Source organism: Anopheles gambiae, chromosome 2 (genome assembly GCF_943734735.2).
Source record: "Anopheles gambiae chromosome 2, idAnoGambNW_F1_1, whole genome shotgun sequence".
Taxonomy (NCBI): domain Eukaryota; kingdom Metazoa; phylum Arthropoda; class Insecta; order Diptera; family Culicidae; genus Anopheles; species Anopheles gambiae.
Window position 1 is genome coordinate 20406317 of NC_064601.1, and position 19143 is coordinate 20425459.

Genomic DNA, 19143 nt, shown 5'->3' on the forward strand with positions numbered 1-19143 from the left:
CTGCTTGTTCCTATTCATATCCCGCACTGTTACATAACGACCATCGCGTGGTTCTATGTTCTAAGTGAAAGTTTTTCTTTACTATTTTTGCGTAGAGCTAGTTTCGTTAGAGCTAGATTGCTTGCATGCTTTTTTTTGTTTGTTTCACAATTTCACGTGTGTCGCTAGTGCTTTCTTTGCGCGTGTGTGTGTGCGTGCATGTGGGGACGTATGTGCTTACGTCAGCAAAGACGAAGATTATAGAGTGCAGGCGCTGTTAGCCGAACGTAGCAGGCATGGCGTTTCCATCCATTTGACGTTGCTCGCACGATGTTGGGGTCCCTTTTGGTTGTCACCTGTGCTCAGTTTCTCGTTCGAAATTATCTGTACGTGTGTCACATAAATATGGCGGTGTGCATTAGGTACGTGTACATGTGTGTGTGTGTTCGAGAGAGTGGTCTCGGTAAAAGGTGTGGGTGCGCACGAATCAGCACCATTTCATTCATACAAATCACACACAGCCGAAGCGAAGAGACATTTGTGACAGAGACAGGTAGTGGGAGGAAGGGTGAACAGGAAATGAAAATGGATGGAAAGCTTGTTCTCTGCTGCTGGTGGCCTTTGAACCCCATGGTGCTGCCCAATGGAAGGACTCGCAGCTGGCACACACACAGACTTACGCGAAGAAAGCGTGGCTACTGCTTTCGTCCCCACAGCGAGCGAATGATGTCGCTCGAAACGCACTGAATGCTCTGCCAACGCCGTGACAACAGGAGAGAGAGAGAGAGAGAGAGAGCCCTTGCCCGAGAGAGCGCGCTTTTCCGTGTGTGGCTTTCCGTCGGTGTAGCGCACGGTGTGAAAAGCGCTTGACCCGAGTATCGGTTCTGATGCTTACCGGATCGGATCGTTGCGTTCGTGGTCGTTCGAGGTAGACCTCTTCTAAGGAGAGAGAAAGAGTGAAGAAAAAAGCACACATACCAAAAGAAAGGAAAGTGCTGTGAACAAAACCAGCCAGCAGACACAGATCCTGGTGCATCTCGGTGGTGGGCACATGTGCGGGCTACGCTTCAGAACAAGAAATTCTCCGTCTCAGAAGACATCCCTACGGTGGGGCGATAGCTGTCCGTGCGTTCGACAGTAGAGTGCAGGCAAAACCCACGACCAGCCACTTCATCGCCTGCCACTGTCCAGTGCGTGTGTGTGTGTGTGCGTGTTTGTGGTGGTGCTTTTTTGCCTAGCCCCGAAAAACCCTCCGCGGGGTGGGGACACTATCTGCAGCGAACAGAGCGAAGGGCCCGCGTTACATTTTGCACACTTACCCCGAAGCAAACGCACATTCATCGAACCCTTCTGCAAGGCTTCTTCTCAGCACTAGCAGCACCAGTAGCACCAGCAGCAGCACCAGCAGCAGCAGTTCACCACGGAAGCAGAACATCACCAGCAATACATTTGCCCTAGATAAAGGGAAGAAACAATTGCGAAGAAAGTGACCGTGCATGTGTGTGACTAAGTGAATTTTAGGCCAAGGATGAATTCACAGTGACCCAAAGGACCACTACGGTACGTACGACGGGGCATCAAGTGAGTAATTTCGTGCAGTGTGAATTCGAAATCCCTTTGGTGGTGTGAGAAGACAGCACACAAACGGCATACTAAGATTTGTCAAAATGTTTTCCAACCACACATCTAACGGTGAGCCACGATAACTGTGGAGCGCAAGCTCGAAATTCGCAGCTGTCGAAAGTTACGTGCTGTGGTGTGCTTGGTGAGAACGACGGGTTTTCGTTGAGGCAAATCCTAATATCACCGTGCCTTTCCCTTCAGGCGTGTGTGTTTGTTTGAAAATATTTGAAAAGAGTGTACGGTGAAAAGTGATCAGATTAAGAAAGCAATCCGTGTGTGTGTGAAATACGCGTAATCTCATACAACTGCTGCTGCGCTTGTTTCTTTGCTCCTTCTCCTCCGCACTTCCACCACTAGCGGGTCTGCGCCTACTGCGTCTAGCGTCCTTCAAGGTGCTTTCTGGCAGCATCCATAATTGTGTTGTGTGCATCATTTTGTTGTACCACTGTTTGGAAGCAAACCCCATCCGACCACGGAAAAGCAAGCGAACGCACCAACTGGTAGGTAAGCTTACGCAAAAACAATTCTTAGTATGAGCAAGGATGTGCGTGTTTGTATATGTGTGAATGTGTGTGAGTGTGTGTGAAGGCTGCGTTACATAACGCTTACTTTACATTCCTTCGCTCACAGGCAGTGAGTGACTGGCAACTCACCATTGTCTCACTATTGTGTGCTTTTCACCTCATCGCATAAGGTCCTGCATAGACCCTTTGGTTGGCATTATGATGGTTGTGATTGGGTTGTACGTTTCTTTTTAGTACAAATACTGACTGCTCCATTTATTACGTGATTCAGCTGTATGAAAGTATTATACATAAGCAGGGCATGTGTGCTTTTTTTGGTTTTTAGGCTTTGAATCATAGCCAAAAAATGTTTAATTTATAGCAAGTGATTGGGAAGCTTCGGTAATTAGGAGATTTAATAAGATTATAAGTATAAAATAACTGTTGTCAAGTTACTACTATTCTACTCAAACGAATCAATAAAAATACCAATTAAAATATAAATCAGGTTATCTATTAGGTCTTAACGGAATTTTGAACATTTCTTTCAACCATTTCTTTTAGGGAAAGCCCGATAGCTAAAACAGAATTTATTTAATGTCTTTTAGCAGAAAAATACATATCCAAATATCAAACAACGATACCAGTAAGAAGCAGCTTGCTGTTTTCTTAAGTCTTATTGGTTATTATCTTTCATTATCTCAATCCATTGATATAATACAACGTCTTTTGTTGATTCTACACCGTTCACGAATTACCGCAGGATGGGTCTCAGCTGCAATTAAGCACAAACAAAGTAGTATTTGCACAGCCTAAATGAGTTTTCTATGAAAACAAGATGTATTACACCCGTACGTGCCGAAACGGTAAAAACCCGTGACCCGAGCTGGTACACTGGTGTATGTGTGTGTGTGTAAGTGTATGTGTGCACGGTCGTTTTATCGATTGTGTGCATTCAGCATGTGCGCGCGTGTACTAATTCTCGTTTATACCTCGGGTCTCGGCTACAAACACCGGCTCAGGAGTAGCTGCCTTTACTATCGTCTATCGCTGTCTTTTCTTCGTGTGTTCCACCGTTCCACGCCACACACTTACACTAACGCGACACAATCACATACACATGTGCCCTCATGTGTTGACGTTAATCGTCCCCCCCCCCAAAAAGCTTCTTATTCACTGACCGCCCTCACGAATCGCTCTTTTAACACACGCACACACGCGCACTTGGTAAACATTCACGAAGCCTAATGGCGGTGGAAGAGAATAACTAGGAACTAGGTTTTGTATGCTCACTCGCGTCTCACTCACTTTTGCTCGCCATTTTCCATCACCTGATGGCACCCACAATTTCCCACGCTGGTCTCACACTAGCCACCGTACAGCCGCGAAAAGCTCGGGCTGCCGAACGAGAGCAAAACTTGGTTCGATTGTGTATTGGTTGTTTGCTCGTCGCGAAGATGTTGACTCTCACCGGAGCCATTTGAGTTGGAGCCACCGTCAGGGCATGATGTTAATGTTGTTGTTTGTATATGCCACCATACCAGCCTGCTCCGTGGTGGTCCCACGGCTCCCTTTTACACGCCCCCCATCACTTCATCGGCGTTTTCCGCCATTTTGCGGACACGCCAAACACACGCGTGCTCACATCGTTTGACTATAAATAGAGAAGCTCATAAAACTTAATTACTGATCGTGCGTGCATTTTGGGTGGAAACATGGAGCTGAAATGGAGAGAGGGTGTGAACAGGGAGAGGAAATGTGATGCGATGAGCCAATACGAAACCACCAAAAGAGCCTTTTCAGGGGTCAGTTTTTAGGCGTTTTCGGGGATGATTAAGAGCTTAGTGATTGTGCTGAACAGTGATTTTATGTTACTGTTTATTGTTTAATTGAGGTACGAGAAATTTGTTTGATAGATCATTAAAATTAGGGCCGGTCTGGTGGTACAGTCATCAACTCGTACGACTTAACAACATGTCCGCCATGGGTTCAAGCCCCGAATGGACCGTGCCTCCATACGTAGGACTGACTATCCTGCTATGGTAACAAAAAGTCACCGAAAGCCAAGAAGCTCACTTAACCAGTGGGTACAAGGCAGGCCTTGACCGACAGCGGTTGTTGCGCCAAAGAAGAAGAAGAAGATCATTAAAACTAAATAAAAACGAAGTCTGTTTCAGACCAATGGAGGCGCCTGGTTAATCAATGGATTTTCACATTAAACCCAATGTTTGCGTCACAAGGACTCAAAATCGATGGCAATGTACATTTGTTTTGGAGATTTTAGTTCAATCCTTATTGAGTTGCTAAAATCTAAATTGATTTAGTGATTGAATTGAATGTTTATCTTGATTTGTGATTTTTTTTTCATATTCCATACATTAATGAAATTGTACACCAAACCAATTGTACAAAAAAAACATAATAAGTTCAGCTAGCATGGTTCTTGAAAAGAGTCCACATTACATTTGTCCAGACGTTTAATACCGACGGTAAATTGTATTGTGAAAATACTTATTTGTTCAATCATATTGTTTGTGATGATTTGTTGATTATAACCTTTCCCGTTTTTTTACCTAAATTGTACTGCATTTTATACATATTGCATTACAATACGACGATACAATGATAACGGTTACAAAGCACACATTTTACTTAAAAGTCACGTATTGTTTAAACCACGCGCAACTTTTGCAGCCCACACAAACCAATTGAATGACAATTCACGAGGCGAAGCTAACATAGTGGGAGTAGCAAGAGACCATCGTCGGCGGTGCATTATTCAACTGCATCTGATAACAATGCAATCTGATGTACGTAGCATTTCGCTCGCTCCTGGCGAACATTAAATCCCATACGAAGCTCATATTTCAGATCAAATCAAAACTTACCGCAACGAAGAGCATTAGAAGGCTTAGCTTGACGCCCAGTCGTTCCGATGGAAATGATTTCCTGCTTAAGAAAGATCTAGATTTAATACCGTTAAAACATCCGCTAGATACGAATAGCTCACGAGCACGGTGCAGTAGAAGCATACGATACGATGGAAAATTGAATTGAGAGAAGCTACCTCTCCTGCCTGCTAAACCAACCAGCATGTTCGTACTTTCCTCTTGAAACTGGTCCTCAAAATTGGGTAAAATCATTAAAATTGAATAATCTTCGATTACGGTCCGTGATATCCTGTCACTCACAGCCGATGTTGCTTGCACTTTGGTCGACCATAGAGACAGAAAGGTGGATATTTTTTTATATTCTGCCGCTCGATTTGTTTGTGGTGAGAGATTGTGTGAGCTTAATGTGGAATGGTATGTGGTACGGAATGGCGTTGATGACTAAATTGCTACCGCCATGGGTCGCTGCAAGAGTGCTCGCTTTTATGCGCGAGCAGGCCGTGATGAGGGTGGTGTTCACTGCACACAAGCTCATTACCTTATTTCGAGGATTTACTCATTTAAATTTCAAATTGTTTCTATGCTGAGAGTGGTGGCAGCGGTGGTGGTGGTGAATACAAATAGATGCTTGTGAGCTGAACGGTGTCTCGCAGGCAACGATATTCTAATGTTCTTGTTTGTCCAGATTCTATCTATGCTTGGCTTATCATGGCTTTTCACGGCATAATTTGTTTGTGCCGCGTTGGTGTGAGTGAAAGGGAGGAAAAATATGACAATAAATGCGCGCATAGACTCTCCCTTGCGCCTCTGTTGAATAGCTCAATGACCTTCATTTGTCCTTTATTTGTAGTACAACAATGTAGGTGATGTGCAATCCATTTACTTACCCCTCGTTTATTACACAATTGATAGAATCTGTTGAAAACATTACAGTGGGCTAGTCTATTCTGCTACCAAGATAATAAACTCTATTTGTTGGCACTTTATCAAAGCAACATGCTGTATGCAACAATTGGGAAGCCACTCTCTGCACACTTGGCACTGCTTCAATCCTGCATGACGTGATTGAATTAAATTGTTCAACACATTGTGCTCAGTGGATATTGCATGAAAAAAAGTATCAATTTATGCTCCTAATGTAATGCACCCTCCCCTTCTTAAAATGTAATACATAATTTAGAAGCTTCTGTAATAGATTTATAAATCATTAAAATCATAAGTATGCTCTACATAGCACTGTACCATAGCTGTAGACTGCAAATAAATTCTTTCTTTCCCTCGCGCACCGTTTTCATCAGCCTTTGCCCATACGAGCTCATGAACATGATTGGCACGATTGGCGCTCAAAGCCACCGTACCACCGTGCACCAACTACAATAAAATACCAACGCGAGTCAGGTGATTTGAATGCCACCGTGAGCAAACGGTTTTATTATGCCTCAGCAGCGTATTGAAAACCGGCGGTGCCCTAAAGGGAGAGAGCTATTTTGTGCAGTTGCAGGGATTCCCGCAAGCCGTGCGGGGAGTCCGTCCTGGCCGTGGAAGAGTGAGATGATGATAAAACATGCCTGAAAAGTTGTACCATAAATCATGATCGGGGATTTTGGCCGTTGTCGCTTCAGAAGCTCGCTGCCTTCGTGGGCGAATCTTTTCAGCGTGGTTCAGGAGTGGGAGAAAAGTGGTCAGACCTTGACGAATAGCGATGACGTTCTGCAAAGCTTCGTATGGGGCAATGGGCATGGGAAAGGAGGCATCTAAAATCAATAAACCCAAGCAGGGCAGAAAAGTGCTACGATTTTCTCGATAATACATGCGCTAAGAAAGTCTTCGCGTGGTGTGCTGGTGAGGCGCCCGTTGGCGGCAAAACGCTAAGGCAAATTAAGGGTGCATGTGACGGTGGCGCTGGTGATGTGTGTGCTAGATTAGGTAGAATGGATTTAAAGTCACATTAACTCACCACAATGGCACTAATGGAGAAATTTGACATTTTCATTTGAACGGACCAAATATCCAATATTCGAGTAAATACCCCTCCAATGGGACATTATAAGGACCACTTTTTGTTAGAGTAGAGGCTGACATTCTTAATCTTGGTGTGTTAAAATATAAATTATCGTCGTGTAACTTTGCCGGTCTCAAGAGAGCGATAAAAGAGACGTGCGGCTAATTGTTTAATATTTTATATCTATCGATTCGGGGGAAAGACAAAGGTTTTTATTTCCGTTTTTTCATGTGGCCTGCTTTTTCGACAAATGGGTAGATATGCATTTAAGGTTCACGATGGAGCAAGTAAACGAAAAGGTTAAATTTTAGTAGTACATGCACGCAAAACTAATCAGTAACATTTGTTAGTATTGCTCCAACATTGAGGTTGACTGTTTTCAATGAACATCCTTTCGGCTGGCTGCACAAACATACAAAGCGAGATCCTTCTTTCAAAGGTATTGATTTAAGCTAACTTGCAAAAATTATTCTGCAACCTTGCTAGCTGCCTTCCGTCAGTTATCCGTAATTTTCGCAATGTCGAACGAAGACATGCGTTAAACCGGTCCGCTGGAATAGGATGTCATATCGAAATTCCGTCGTAATTCGCTTAAACTGATCGCATTGAGTTTTGGCGTCATTGCTTGCCAATGCAAAGCCAGTGGACGCAATCTCCGCTTCCTTATTTGTTTTTTTCATGTTTCTCAGGTACTATATCGCTGTTTGGCTGGATGCAGCGATGTACCGACTTTTCCCTCGGTCTTTATTTTCAGCATCATATGGAGCTTTCTGTCCATATCAGGGTCGTCGGTCATTCAGAACTGAGCTTTCTTTCGATGTTCTGATTGTTGTCTAATAGTGCCAAGATGTTGTAGATGTCGGAACAGACTTATACGACTTCCGCACGAACTGCTGCACGAGCTTCGGAACGAAGTTGCTACACGTTTTTGGCCATCACGTTTAGAGTTCGACTGGTAGAGGTGGCATATTTTGGCTCTTGACTCAAGGGATACTAATATTGAACGTGCATGTAACATTTGTTAGTGCAGGTGCAGATAAACCCTTGAAAAATTGACTTTTTTCTACTTTTTGATGCAAACATCAGTCTTCGAAAGGCTCGAAAGAGGTGATATAAACACAAAGTTAGAGGAAGTAATTATCATTATCTTTTTATAGTTGAACATTGAATTTTAACTTTCTCGGATGGTTGCTGCAAATTGTTGAAGCAAACATAAATAAATTAATTTTAAATTAATGATTAATGAAGGGAATCTTTAATGCAAATAGAAAAACAGTGATGGTTTTGAACTATGTTTACCATGCGAATATAACACCCGTTTTGTAATCATAATTGGCTTTAACTTGCTATCTACAATCTATTTGCGAGTATATCCTTTAATCAGCCTTCAAACTTTCCATTTCCACTTTCATTTCAGCATACCGGTGGCTGGCTGAAGAACGAACCGAAACAACGATCCGAGACTGTGCGATATAAATAAACAAAAACCCACCGCCGGAAGTACAGGCCGCCGGCACACGTCTCCGGCAGCGAACGCGTACACACATAATAAAACGCCATGTTACGTCAAAGCTAAGGTGTGCGAAAGGAAGCGCGTGTGTGCAGAAGAAGAACATACATACATAAATAAAAAAGAACACCGTCAACCGAAAGCACCGGCACGACCAACTTTCGCCAGTGTCAAGGACGTTTGTCGTTCTTGTCCAATCCGGTAGATTTGCGTCTTTGCGTCCAAAGCGTAGGCCCACGCCGGACAGCAGCCCGACCCACACTCGGTGGTAGCGATATCAAGCGCTTGTGATTAGGCTGACATACGCGGCGCTGTCTAAATCGAGTCTCGCAACCCGCACTCACCAAACAGTCCGCACTAGCCCGACCAGCAGCGCAGGGCACATCCCGAATACGCGTGAACATGATTAATATTGCCGGTGTCGTCAGCATTGTGCTGTTCTACATCCTGATCCTAGCGGTCGGGATATGGGCGGGCAGGAAAAAGGAGTCCGGAAATGATTCCGAGGAGGAAGTGATGCTGGCCGGACGTTCGATTGGGCTGTTTGTCGGTATTTTCACCATGACCGGTAAGTGGCGGGGCTGGGTCGGGGAAAGGGTGGCGCGAGATGGGTTCACAGTCTTACCCGTGCGTACAGTGTTCGCTGGCAAGAATACGGAGCGACGCTGAGAAGCTGTTGGGTTTTGGGGCCGAAAGTATGAACTTTGCCGCACAATAAATCACTCTCGCAGGATAAATGTTGATGATGATGTTGGCGTGGTGGAAAAGTTTGCATCAATTACTGCCGGAGCTCGGTGCTGGAGCTCGGTGGCAGTAAATGGTTTCGTAACAAAATGAAATTGTTTCGCTTTACGCGGGTGTTTCTTTCATTTTGGAGGTAATGCGATACATTTATCTAACGTTTAATTTTGCTTGGGATGGGAGCATTTTTGGCTGGCGTTTCTTAAGATAATAGAAACGCTATAATACAGTTCCTGTAGTCCCATAGCGATAGAGAAAAAGAGTCTTAATTGAAAAAGAAGTTACAGTGGAGCACCGTTTATCCGCTCTTCTCGGGACTTGACCTCGCCCGGATATGCGAATAACACGGACAATGAGTCAAATGATACATTTTATCACCAATTCCTGATTAATTTTTGAAACATTATTTTATTTTTTGATAAAAATAACCCAGTTTTTATTAACTTCATGTTTTTCCAACGAGAATATTTGAAATTTGCCATGAATTATAGTGTATTTTTGTTATTACAATGTGCTCTTATAACCGCTTTTTCAAATATCCTCCTCATAACGCAATGTCACCTTTATATTGAACTGTCATTTCTCAACAGCACGGATTAACGGTACCCGTATAAACAGCGCTCCACTGTATATAAACAAATTTTGTTTTTAATTGAATAACAAAGATCGAGAAAAATACCTCAAACGTTATAAATTGAGCTACTCTCATGTTAGTGTTATTGGAATAAATTTACCAAACATTTGTTTTTTTAGTGGAAATGGAAATTTTTCTGAAAATATGAACAATATATTTATTTTTACATTTTTGCTTGAAATACCCATAATCTTTCAAAAACCATTCCTTTTTTCACAACTCAACAAGTAGTATAATCATTTGCTTCTGCCTGCACCTTGTTGTCAGTTTTCTATTGGAGTGCAAGTTATGACTAGGAGATTAACTTAACAAACGGAACATATTTAAAACTCAACTGAATATTACAGCTTGTTGGATATGTAAAGCGACTTACTCATTCTTGTGTACAAAGTTTGGGTCTAATTAATTTCTTGCTAATCTAGTGCATTTTGAACAATTTATTACTTTGCTGGGCAACTGGATTTTAGTGCATTTTTCATAAATTTACCAACAAAAGGCAGGGATTTATGTAACTCATTATTGTGAAGATGATTCAAAAACTCTAAAATATGATAAAATCATCCAAACGGACTATTTTTGATGATTTAAAGACTATTAAATTGACTATGACGTGTGAAATCGTCTATTTTCTGTATCTATAATGGAATTATGATAGTAAATGCTAAGGTACAATTACTTTTTGTAAATGAAAAACCGTTTGTGAGTAAGTGTGGTAGAAAAGCTGATTATTTCGAAGTTCTATTGTTAATTCATGGCATTTTTGTTCCTAAAACTCAGTGCGTAATGTGGACAGACTTATGAAAAAATGTATAAATTCTGGTATAACAAAAAAGTTGTGAAATGATTTGCTCAATGTTAAAAAATAAAGAATCCCTACAATCATTATTAGTACATTTACCATGGTGTAAGTTTGCGAAATACAAACGATATAACGTATGTTCGTGGATGAACGTTTCAGCTGGCTTAGGAATACTTAGTCACTTACTTAGTAGTGTCGAACGTCAGCAAATGCAACTTCTAACAAATCAACTCACGTACAACTTCCACGTGCTCGTGGTCATGAATTCCCTTATGAGGAGGGAGCTTGGCGCTCGCTCGCTCACAACACTCACTCTCCACATTTCTCCGTCATACAGTGTGGGAAGTTGTGCGCCAACGTTTTATTACCAAGCTTTATTTCATTCCCTAACCATTTTGTTGCCCTCCTTTCCCAACAGCGACCTGGGTCGGTGGCGGTTACATCAACGGCACGGCGGAAGCCATCTATACGTCCGGGCTGGTCTGGTGTCAGGCACCGTTCGGCTACGCGCTCAGCTTAGTATTTGGTAGGCTCATAGCATCATCTTTACAAAACACACACACACACAAGCACTTGACGATAATACGCCGGCTTGGTTACGTTTCATTGCAGGGGGCATCTTTTTCGCGAACCCGATGCGAAAGCAGGGTTACATCACGATGCTGGACCCGCTGCAGGACAGCTTCGGCGAGCGGATGGGCGGACTGCTCTTTCTCCCGGCGCTGTGCGGCGAGGTGTTCTGGGCGGCGGGCATTCTGGCCGCCCTGGGCGCCACCCTGTCGGTGATCATCGACATGGAGCAGGAGACCTCGGTCATCCTGTCGGCGTGCATCGCCGTCTTTTACACCCTGTTCGGGGGTCTGTACTCGGTGGCGTACACCGACGTGATACAGCTGTTCTGTATCTTCATCGGGCTGTGGATGTGCATCCCGTTCGCGTGGGCCAACGACCACGTCAAGAGCCTGTCCTCGATGGACGTCGACTGGATCGGCGAGATCGGCGAGGGCTACACCTGGTTCTATCTCGACTACGGACTGTTGCTAATCTTTGGCGGCATACCGTGGCAGGTACGGTTGGTCGTTGTCGATGGGAGCAGAGCCGTGTGCTGAATAGGGTAAACGGTCCCCATTTTCCTTGCAGGTCTACTTCCAGCGCGTACTTTCCAGCAAAACGGCCGGCCGCGCTCAGATCCTTTCCTACGTGGCTGCGTTCGGCTGCATCCTGATGGCCATACCGCCCGTACTGATTGGTGCCATCGCCAAGGCAACACGTAAGCCCAACCCCGTGCAACCGAACGACCCAACGACCTGCCGATAACTTACCGCCCATTTTTTCTTGCAGCTTGGAACGAGACGGACTACAAGGGCCCGTGGCCGCTGACGACGCAGGAAACGAGCATGATCCTGCCGATGGTGCTCCAGTACCTGACGCCCGACTTTGTGTCGTTCTTTGGGCTGGGGGCCGTCTCCGCCGCCGTCATGTCGTCGGCCGACTCCTCGGTGCTGTCCGCGTCCTCCATGTTTGCCCGCAACGTTTACCGGCTGATCTTCCGGCAGCGTGCCTCGGAGATGGAAATTATCTGGGTCATGCGTGTGTCGATTCTGGTCGTCGGCATCCTGTCCACCATTATGGCGCTCACCATACCCTCGATCTACGGCTTGTGGTAAGTGTTTCCACAGTCCTTCCGTTCGTTCCATGAGCTGGTGCCGATGATAGTACAGCATTCGATTACTGCGCCAAAGCACACTTGGTGATACGCTAATTGTCCCCGTTTGTGGGTGGACGCGCATGCTGCAACGTTCCCGTACCCCGTAAGTGCTTGTAAGCGATACGTGACCTTGTTATGGAGCACTTAGTGTGCTTGGTAGCAGCACTTTCTGGGTGAAGACAGTGGCGCATCCAAAGCGTTCTTCTAGTTGTGGAGCACTAGCAACGCTATTCCGTTGCCGCTGGTGCATCGACGATGGGAGGGGGCTGAATGCTAATGGAAGACAAAATTGGGTCGATTTTTCAAGCACTTTTTCTGCTCAGTATATTGTTTCTCCCGCTTGAAGGACCATTTCGGGTTCCAAGCCCTAGACGCGATTGAAGGCGTTACGTTGAACAATCGCGTTATCCTCCTTCGTCTATACAGGCAAACCGTTTTACCGCCGAGAGCCGAATAGATTGAACCATTTATCAATATTATCCTTTTTTTTCTTGTTGTTCTTCTTTCTCCTTTCATGTTCGTGAACTATCGCCATGCGCAGGTCAATGTGTTCCGACTTGGTGTACTGTATTCTCTTCCCGCAGGTAAGTGTTAGGCGAAGAGCTTTTGTGCTTTTGGCATTAGTCCAATATCATCCAAATCGATGGGTCATTTGCGGGGCGGCTGTGGTTCATTCTTCTTTCTTGATGTTGTAATTCGAACCGACACGATGTTCTGTAACAGAATGCTAAATTATGGTCATTTTTTATGTGTTGTGTTCCTAGAAGACTATTATCCTACCGATTGTTGGGACATTTACTGCCCATGTTTGGACAAATCATGATAAATTATGTTTAATGCCCTGTTTTTTTCTATCCCATGGCAGCTTTTGATGGTGGTACACTTTAAGCACCATTGCAACACGTACGGCAGCTTGGCGGCGTACATCATCGCGTTCATGGTGCGACTGTCGGGCGGCGAGGCCATGCTCGGACTGCCCGCCCTGATCCACTATCCGGGCTACAACGAGGAAACCAGCACACAGATGTTCCCCTTCCGAACGATGGCCATGATCATGAGCCTGATTACGCTCGTCGGAGTGTCCTGGTGGACGAAGTAAGTAGCCACCGTCCTGCGCCAGCTCCAGCTCAATGCTTACACTTCTTCATATCCTCCCCTTTGCTTCCAGATGGGTGTTCGAGACAGGCCGGCTGGCACCGCACTACGATTACTTCCGCTGCGTGGTAAACATACCGGAGGAGCTGCACCGTGTCGGCGAACCGTCGGATTCGGGCGAACAGGTGAGCTAACAGCTTGCCCACCCATTGCACCGATCCTTTAATAAGTATAATCCTTTAATTTCCTTCTCTTGCAGCTCTCGGTAATGGCGGGCGGTATGACGCGCATGTACGGTGCGGCCACCATGGTCGGCAAGGACGAGCGAAACGGGCGAATAAATCCGGCCCTCGAGCCGGACGACGATCTGCCGGTGGCGGAAGCGCAGCGACAGATGCAGCTATCCGCGGGCGGAGGCGGCAGCGTTGCGGCGCAGGGCGGCGTCGTCCCCGGCACTGGACCGGCCCAGGGCCATACGGCCTTTTGAAACGCGCCCGCCGGGTCCGGCGTTCGGTTTGACTGAACGGTTTCCGCGTCACGGCAGGGGACGGACTAAGCGCATGTAGAACGCATTAGGTGACTTTATTCGCGTGCAGTATTTGGAGCATGGTCTCCGCCCTTTTCCTCCTTCCCCTCTCCCCTCCCCTCATCTGTTTCCTCTTCCCCCTCTTACCTTCATCCTCCTTCTCAGCGGAGCAGGAGGGATGGATATAAAGTGACGAATTATCAGCAAAACTCAATACATATCAAGAAACAACCAAACAAGACCCTACGAATGGTGTAGTATTAAAAAGTATAGTAGCAATTAAGTGGAATGAAGTGGCGAAGAGATGCAAGAGATGTGATTTCGAAAGGCAAAGCAAACACACAAACGTAGCTAAAAAGGAGAGTGGAAAAAATGACAAAGTGCGTGTAACGAATACATATCAAATCAAATCACTAGGAGCGAACTCTAGCTACCGAAAGGGAAGCTACACGGCGGAGGAAAGCCAACCACCATTGCGTTGGGATGCATGTTCACGAGGTAACCAATACATATCAAAGTACGCTGAAGCTGCAGGAGAATACAACCTATATAGGGATAATACTATACATACATTAACGAAAGCAAGCAACTAGTAAAGATTATACTTACCTATCACTGTTAGTTGGTTAAACGCGCCCCTCCTTTACCCGAATGTGAAGCGGCGCAGTGAAAGTGTGGTTAAAGTGTAGCAAATTTTAATGACCTGTTAGTGGCGGAAGTGGGAAAGAAGCATGTTGCACGATAATATGATTAACTTACGTTATGTTGCCTCGCTGCTAACCCAGATTTCTTTTCGCTGTGCGACCAAACGAAAAGGTTCGTAGATAGGTATTGTGAATCGTGTCGGCTGGCTGGAAAGTGGATAGTTTCGTCAGTCGCACTGTTGTTGAATTTGCTTTTAAGTATCTTCTCAGAAATGGACAAGCTTTAAATGTTTTTAATCAGTTAGTAGTAGTACACTAAAGAGGGAAAACTACGAAGAGCAAATCGCTCACAAATACCAGCGAGAACGAGCTGAGGGGACGAGAGATGGAAACTGTTACGCTTTGTTGTGCAGATATCAGCAGATTCAGTATATTTATTGTTTCCTTTTGTAACAGCACATACTTTTTGTGTTCTAATATTCTACCGTACTGTTATGGTGCCGAGTTCAGAGAGTTTAGTGTACATGGGACGAGGCAGCGCCGCAAGCATTTGGACGGTGAGGTTGAAAGTTTGGTGAGGGGAAAAAGCCTGTTGACTGTGACTGGAGTACTGTGAACCACAGAACCTATAGAACTGATACTTTAGTCCGGCAGGCGGGTAGAAGCACAGGAGGGATGCAAAAATCCCCAATCAAAAGCAAACACATATCATAAGCGTGTCCTGAACAACTACAAATGAGCGGTGCTGCATTCCACTGCAGCATATCCAATGATATTACTAGTGAAGGCGATATACATATATACATACATACATATATATACACATCTATATATACACATATGAATATATATATATACATACAAAGTCTGCTGGAAAATGGGTGAAAACTCCCATTCTAGATTTCTAGAGCCGTAGGCAGCGTTAAAGGAAGGAATACGAGTAAACGAAAGACAAAAAACACACACACACGGCAAAACATTCGTCGATTTGACAGAGCATTTTGCGTTATGCTTTTGACTAGCTAGAACGATGCATGGTTGAATGAAATTCTTCTGCATCGGTCTATTTGTCATCGGTGGAAAATGCATGGTTTGTTTTACTCTCTATGTTTCTCGTAACCAGCTGAAGTAGAAATATAAAGAATCTGTTCTAATAAAACTACACAAAAACTGAGAACTGCAGCGGCCGCAGCGGTAATAAGATAAGACAGAAACTCGAAACCCACACATATCAATGTGAGACCTTCCAGGCGTTCATACCCAACCTTAAAAACGACTCTCTCTCTCTCCTTTCGACGTTGCAAAAAACACGTGTATAGGAAGTAAGCAACGTTCGAAAGTATCCATTTCTATCGAATCGTTCTCTTAATGTGCCTCCCTTCTTCCACGGATTGGTAGACTCTTGATAGGACCGTCCACCAGCAAACAAAACGAAACAAAAAAAACCCATTTGTGAGCCTGTGTGAGAGTACGGCCGGTTCCACAAATCCGCAGCGGCCGTGTGGACCACCAGGCACCAAGGATCGGTGTGTTGTGTTTTGAGGTTGTAAAACAAAATCCCCGTCACGAACTTATACTAAATGACAACTTACAAGTTTTCTTTGCACAAATGCTGCCCGCTTTTTTTTAGGGTGACTATGAATCAAATCAATTGACGTGTTTTTCGCTCTTCTATCTCGCTGTATTCGGTTTCATGTTCTATTCTCATGCATGTTGTTGTTGGACCTGTTCAACCCGTTTGCTCCAACGAAATCGATGTTGTTGATGCTTACGCTTTATGACGATATCGGTAGCATATCTGAACCCACTCGGGGACATCTTCCGTTCCAATCCGTGTCCCGCTTTGCGCCCCATTGACTGTTTTCCCTTTCTTTTGCGTGTGTTTAAACTTTTACTGGCCCGGGGAAACTTTAACGAAGAAGAGGCTAAAAAACCAAAAAAACAGGGATACAGAACACTTCCTTACCAAACATGCTCCCACAAAAACACTCCCCCGAATCCCCTTCTTGTTAGATTGTTGATTGAATGCTGAAATGAGAAACTATATACTTAAACTAAATTAAAGGTAAACGATAAAGCAAACGTTACAAATGTTGTTCTTAGCTGTGCTACTACTTATATATAAGCGTACATTTGATTGCAGACCACTGGAATAAAACGCTCGATGGGATGAACTTTGTTTGACAAAACTGTTTCCACTAAATTGTTGAGCTCTGTTGGGGGTGGACTTAAAAGCAAAAAGCTGAATGTGAAGAAAGCACGTGGAACATGACAGCATGACAACAAAAAACCACAATTAAAAATGACACATTACTGTAAGGTGAAGAGATGAAGTGATTGGTAGGAAATGGAAAAGTGAAACGAAACTGCAAGCAAACCAAAATTACTTAAAAACGTACAATAGCAGACAAAAGAAAGAAAGAAAGGAAAGCAAAACAAGCAAATAAACTCATAATCGTTGTTAATGGGTAAGCATCCATCCGAAAGCGGGAAACTCGATACATATCGTACATGCCTATAAATAGCAGCATACACACATACAGAAACAACCACTCACACACATACACACACACACACCAGTGTTAATAATAGTTGATTGTAGGGTTGCAAAGCAAATACCAAAATCTCCCACAAAAATTTAGGTGCATATAGTTAAAAAATTGCGCCAAGCGTTACGCAAAACCCCAAAATACTGCAACACGCTTTGGAACGAACTTTCGGACATGTGGGTAGCTGCTGTCAGTGAAGTGAAGGAATGGTAAACATGCTGGTGTAGTAACCAGCAACAGATGCATACATATCAATTGTTATCCGAGAGCTTCAAACACTAATAAACGTAACGGTAAACATAAACAGGAAAGATCAACTTACTAAACGCTTGAGTATCACATTTGTTTTATTGTTTTATTCACATTTTTGCTAGCTTGTTCGTAGGATTATGTGATCTTGACTGTATCATTTTTAGCAGAAATTGATAAACTTTTCTTTTTAAGTTTAATTTGTCAATCCCAAAGGAAGCATAATTGTGCTTCTTTTATTGTTTAGTATATTATCCTTTCTGAATGAAAGCTCCCTCGCTTGAAAACCCATTTAGTCCGTTACACGTACCACACAAAAGGAAAGCATTTATTGAAAGTAGCTAAAGGGGATGATAGTAAAAATAAAAGAAAAAAAAACATAAACAGAACAATAGATGTACATGTACTTTAATAGAAGTTAAGCTAAGTTATACACACATGTATGTAAATGTAGAAGAAAACCAAAAACAAACTATAAGAAAACACAAAAGTTTAAACTAACCAAAAAAAAACCCCTAGAACGGAAGGACTGAGTGAGTAGGAATGATCAAAGCAGGCGAAAGGATAAAATCATTATCACGGAAGTGTGTATGTAAAAGCAACTTACTTGGTGAGCATCGGGGGTATGCCTGTGGTAAATAAATGTGTTGGTCAATTCACATTGCGTTTGTGGATTGATTGTGGAATAAAGCAAATGTATCGTTGGTGGTTTTATTTGATTATTTATTGCTATTGTTTGATTTTTTTTTGTTTTTGCTGTTTTCCCATTTTTCTGTTAGTTTTATGTTTTGTTTTTGTTAAACATAATTCCATTTCTGGAATTTAGCTATGTATAATAGTTTAACACAATTTACAAGGAAATATCTTTTAAATTTTCTATTTCAATTCTTCCGTACATGCTTCATTGCGATTGAAAGGGGGAGTTTCGATTTACAAAACCGTAATTTTGGGCCGGTTTTGTAACATTTATTTTCTATTTTGTTCACTCGGTTGGAACAATTTTTTCTTCATAAATTGATCATAAATTGAGGTAAAAACTATTGGTTCAAAATTGCTCATGGGCTTTAGCATTAATTAAGACATTTACTATGATTGTATTTGTGAAGCGTATGTAAATCCAACTGCCAATTATAAACCATGTGTACAAATGCAGAACAGTCCAACAGCTCAAACAGTGGCCAATGCTCACCATTCGACCACCACTCACTGAACTTTAAATGCATCATAAACATCCACTTGAAGATGGTTCCTTTCAAAAGCAACTCTTAAAGAAAAGAACACCAAAACACGAAAAAAACGGCTTAATGGAATGATCCAGCTTCCTCGCGCGCAAAGCGTTGTGCGTAAACAGCATCCAACCCGCATCAACATCATCCGACGGCGTAAAAAAAAGGAAACGGTTCACGGTCAATAGCACCGTTCGAAGAGGGCTCGAGAGCGTGACCTACTGCGGGGCCTCTACACATCCATTCACTTTGCACTCGATATAGCCATAGCCTACTAATCGACACACGGGCAGCGCGGTTCGCATCGCATCTTCAGCTTATGGAGGAATCGCGGTACCAAGTGCTCTGGGCTCTTCATTTCACTTTTTGCAGCCCCACGTGCAAGGGAGGCTGTGCTTGTGTATGATAGAGAGAAAGAGAGAGCTGAACCGGGAAGCAAAGGGGCAAAAAATTGAAAACGATTA

The 19143-nt window shown here is 43.7% G+C and overlaps 1 protein-coding gene across 2 annotated transcripts; it reads left to right on the plus strand.

Annotated features, from left to right (window-relative positions):
- Positions 1-791: 791 nt before the first annotated feature.
- On the plus strand, positions 792-18148 carry LOC1273596 (high-affinity choline transporter 1). Of its 2 annotated transcripts, none has more exons than XM_061650791.1 (10): positions 792-2106; positions 8416-9076; positions 11101-11208; positions 11295-11749; positions 11823-11952; positions 12024-12345; positions 12932-12974; positions 13256-13485; positions 13559-13670; positions 13745-18148. In XM_061650791.1, exons 2-10 carry the CDS (start codon positions 8911-8913, stop codon positions 13970-13972), a joined length of 1794 nt encoding a protein of 597 aa, XP_061506775.1. In that variant the 5' UTR covers positions 792-2106; positions 8416-8910; the 3' UTR covers positions 13973-18148. The 2 variants fall into 2 exon arrangements, with proteins under 2 accessions (XP_061506775.1, XP_061506774.1); XM_061650790.1 differs by having other exon boundaries at positions 792-2102.
- The last annotated feature ends 995 nt before the right edge of the window (positions 18149-19143 follow it).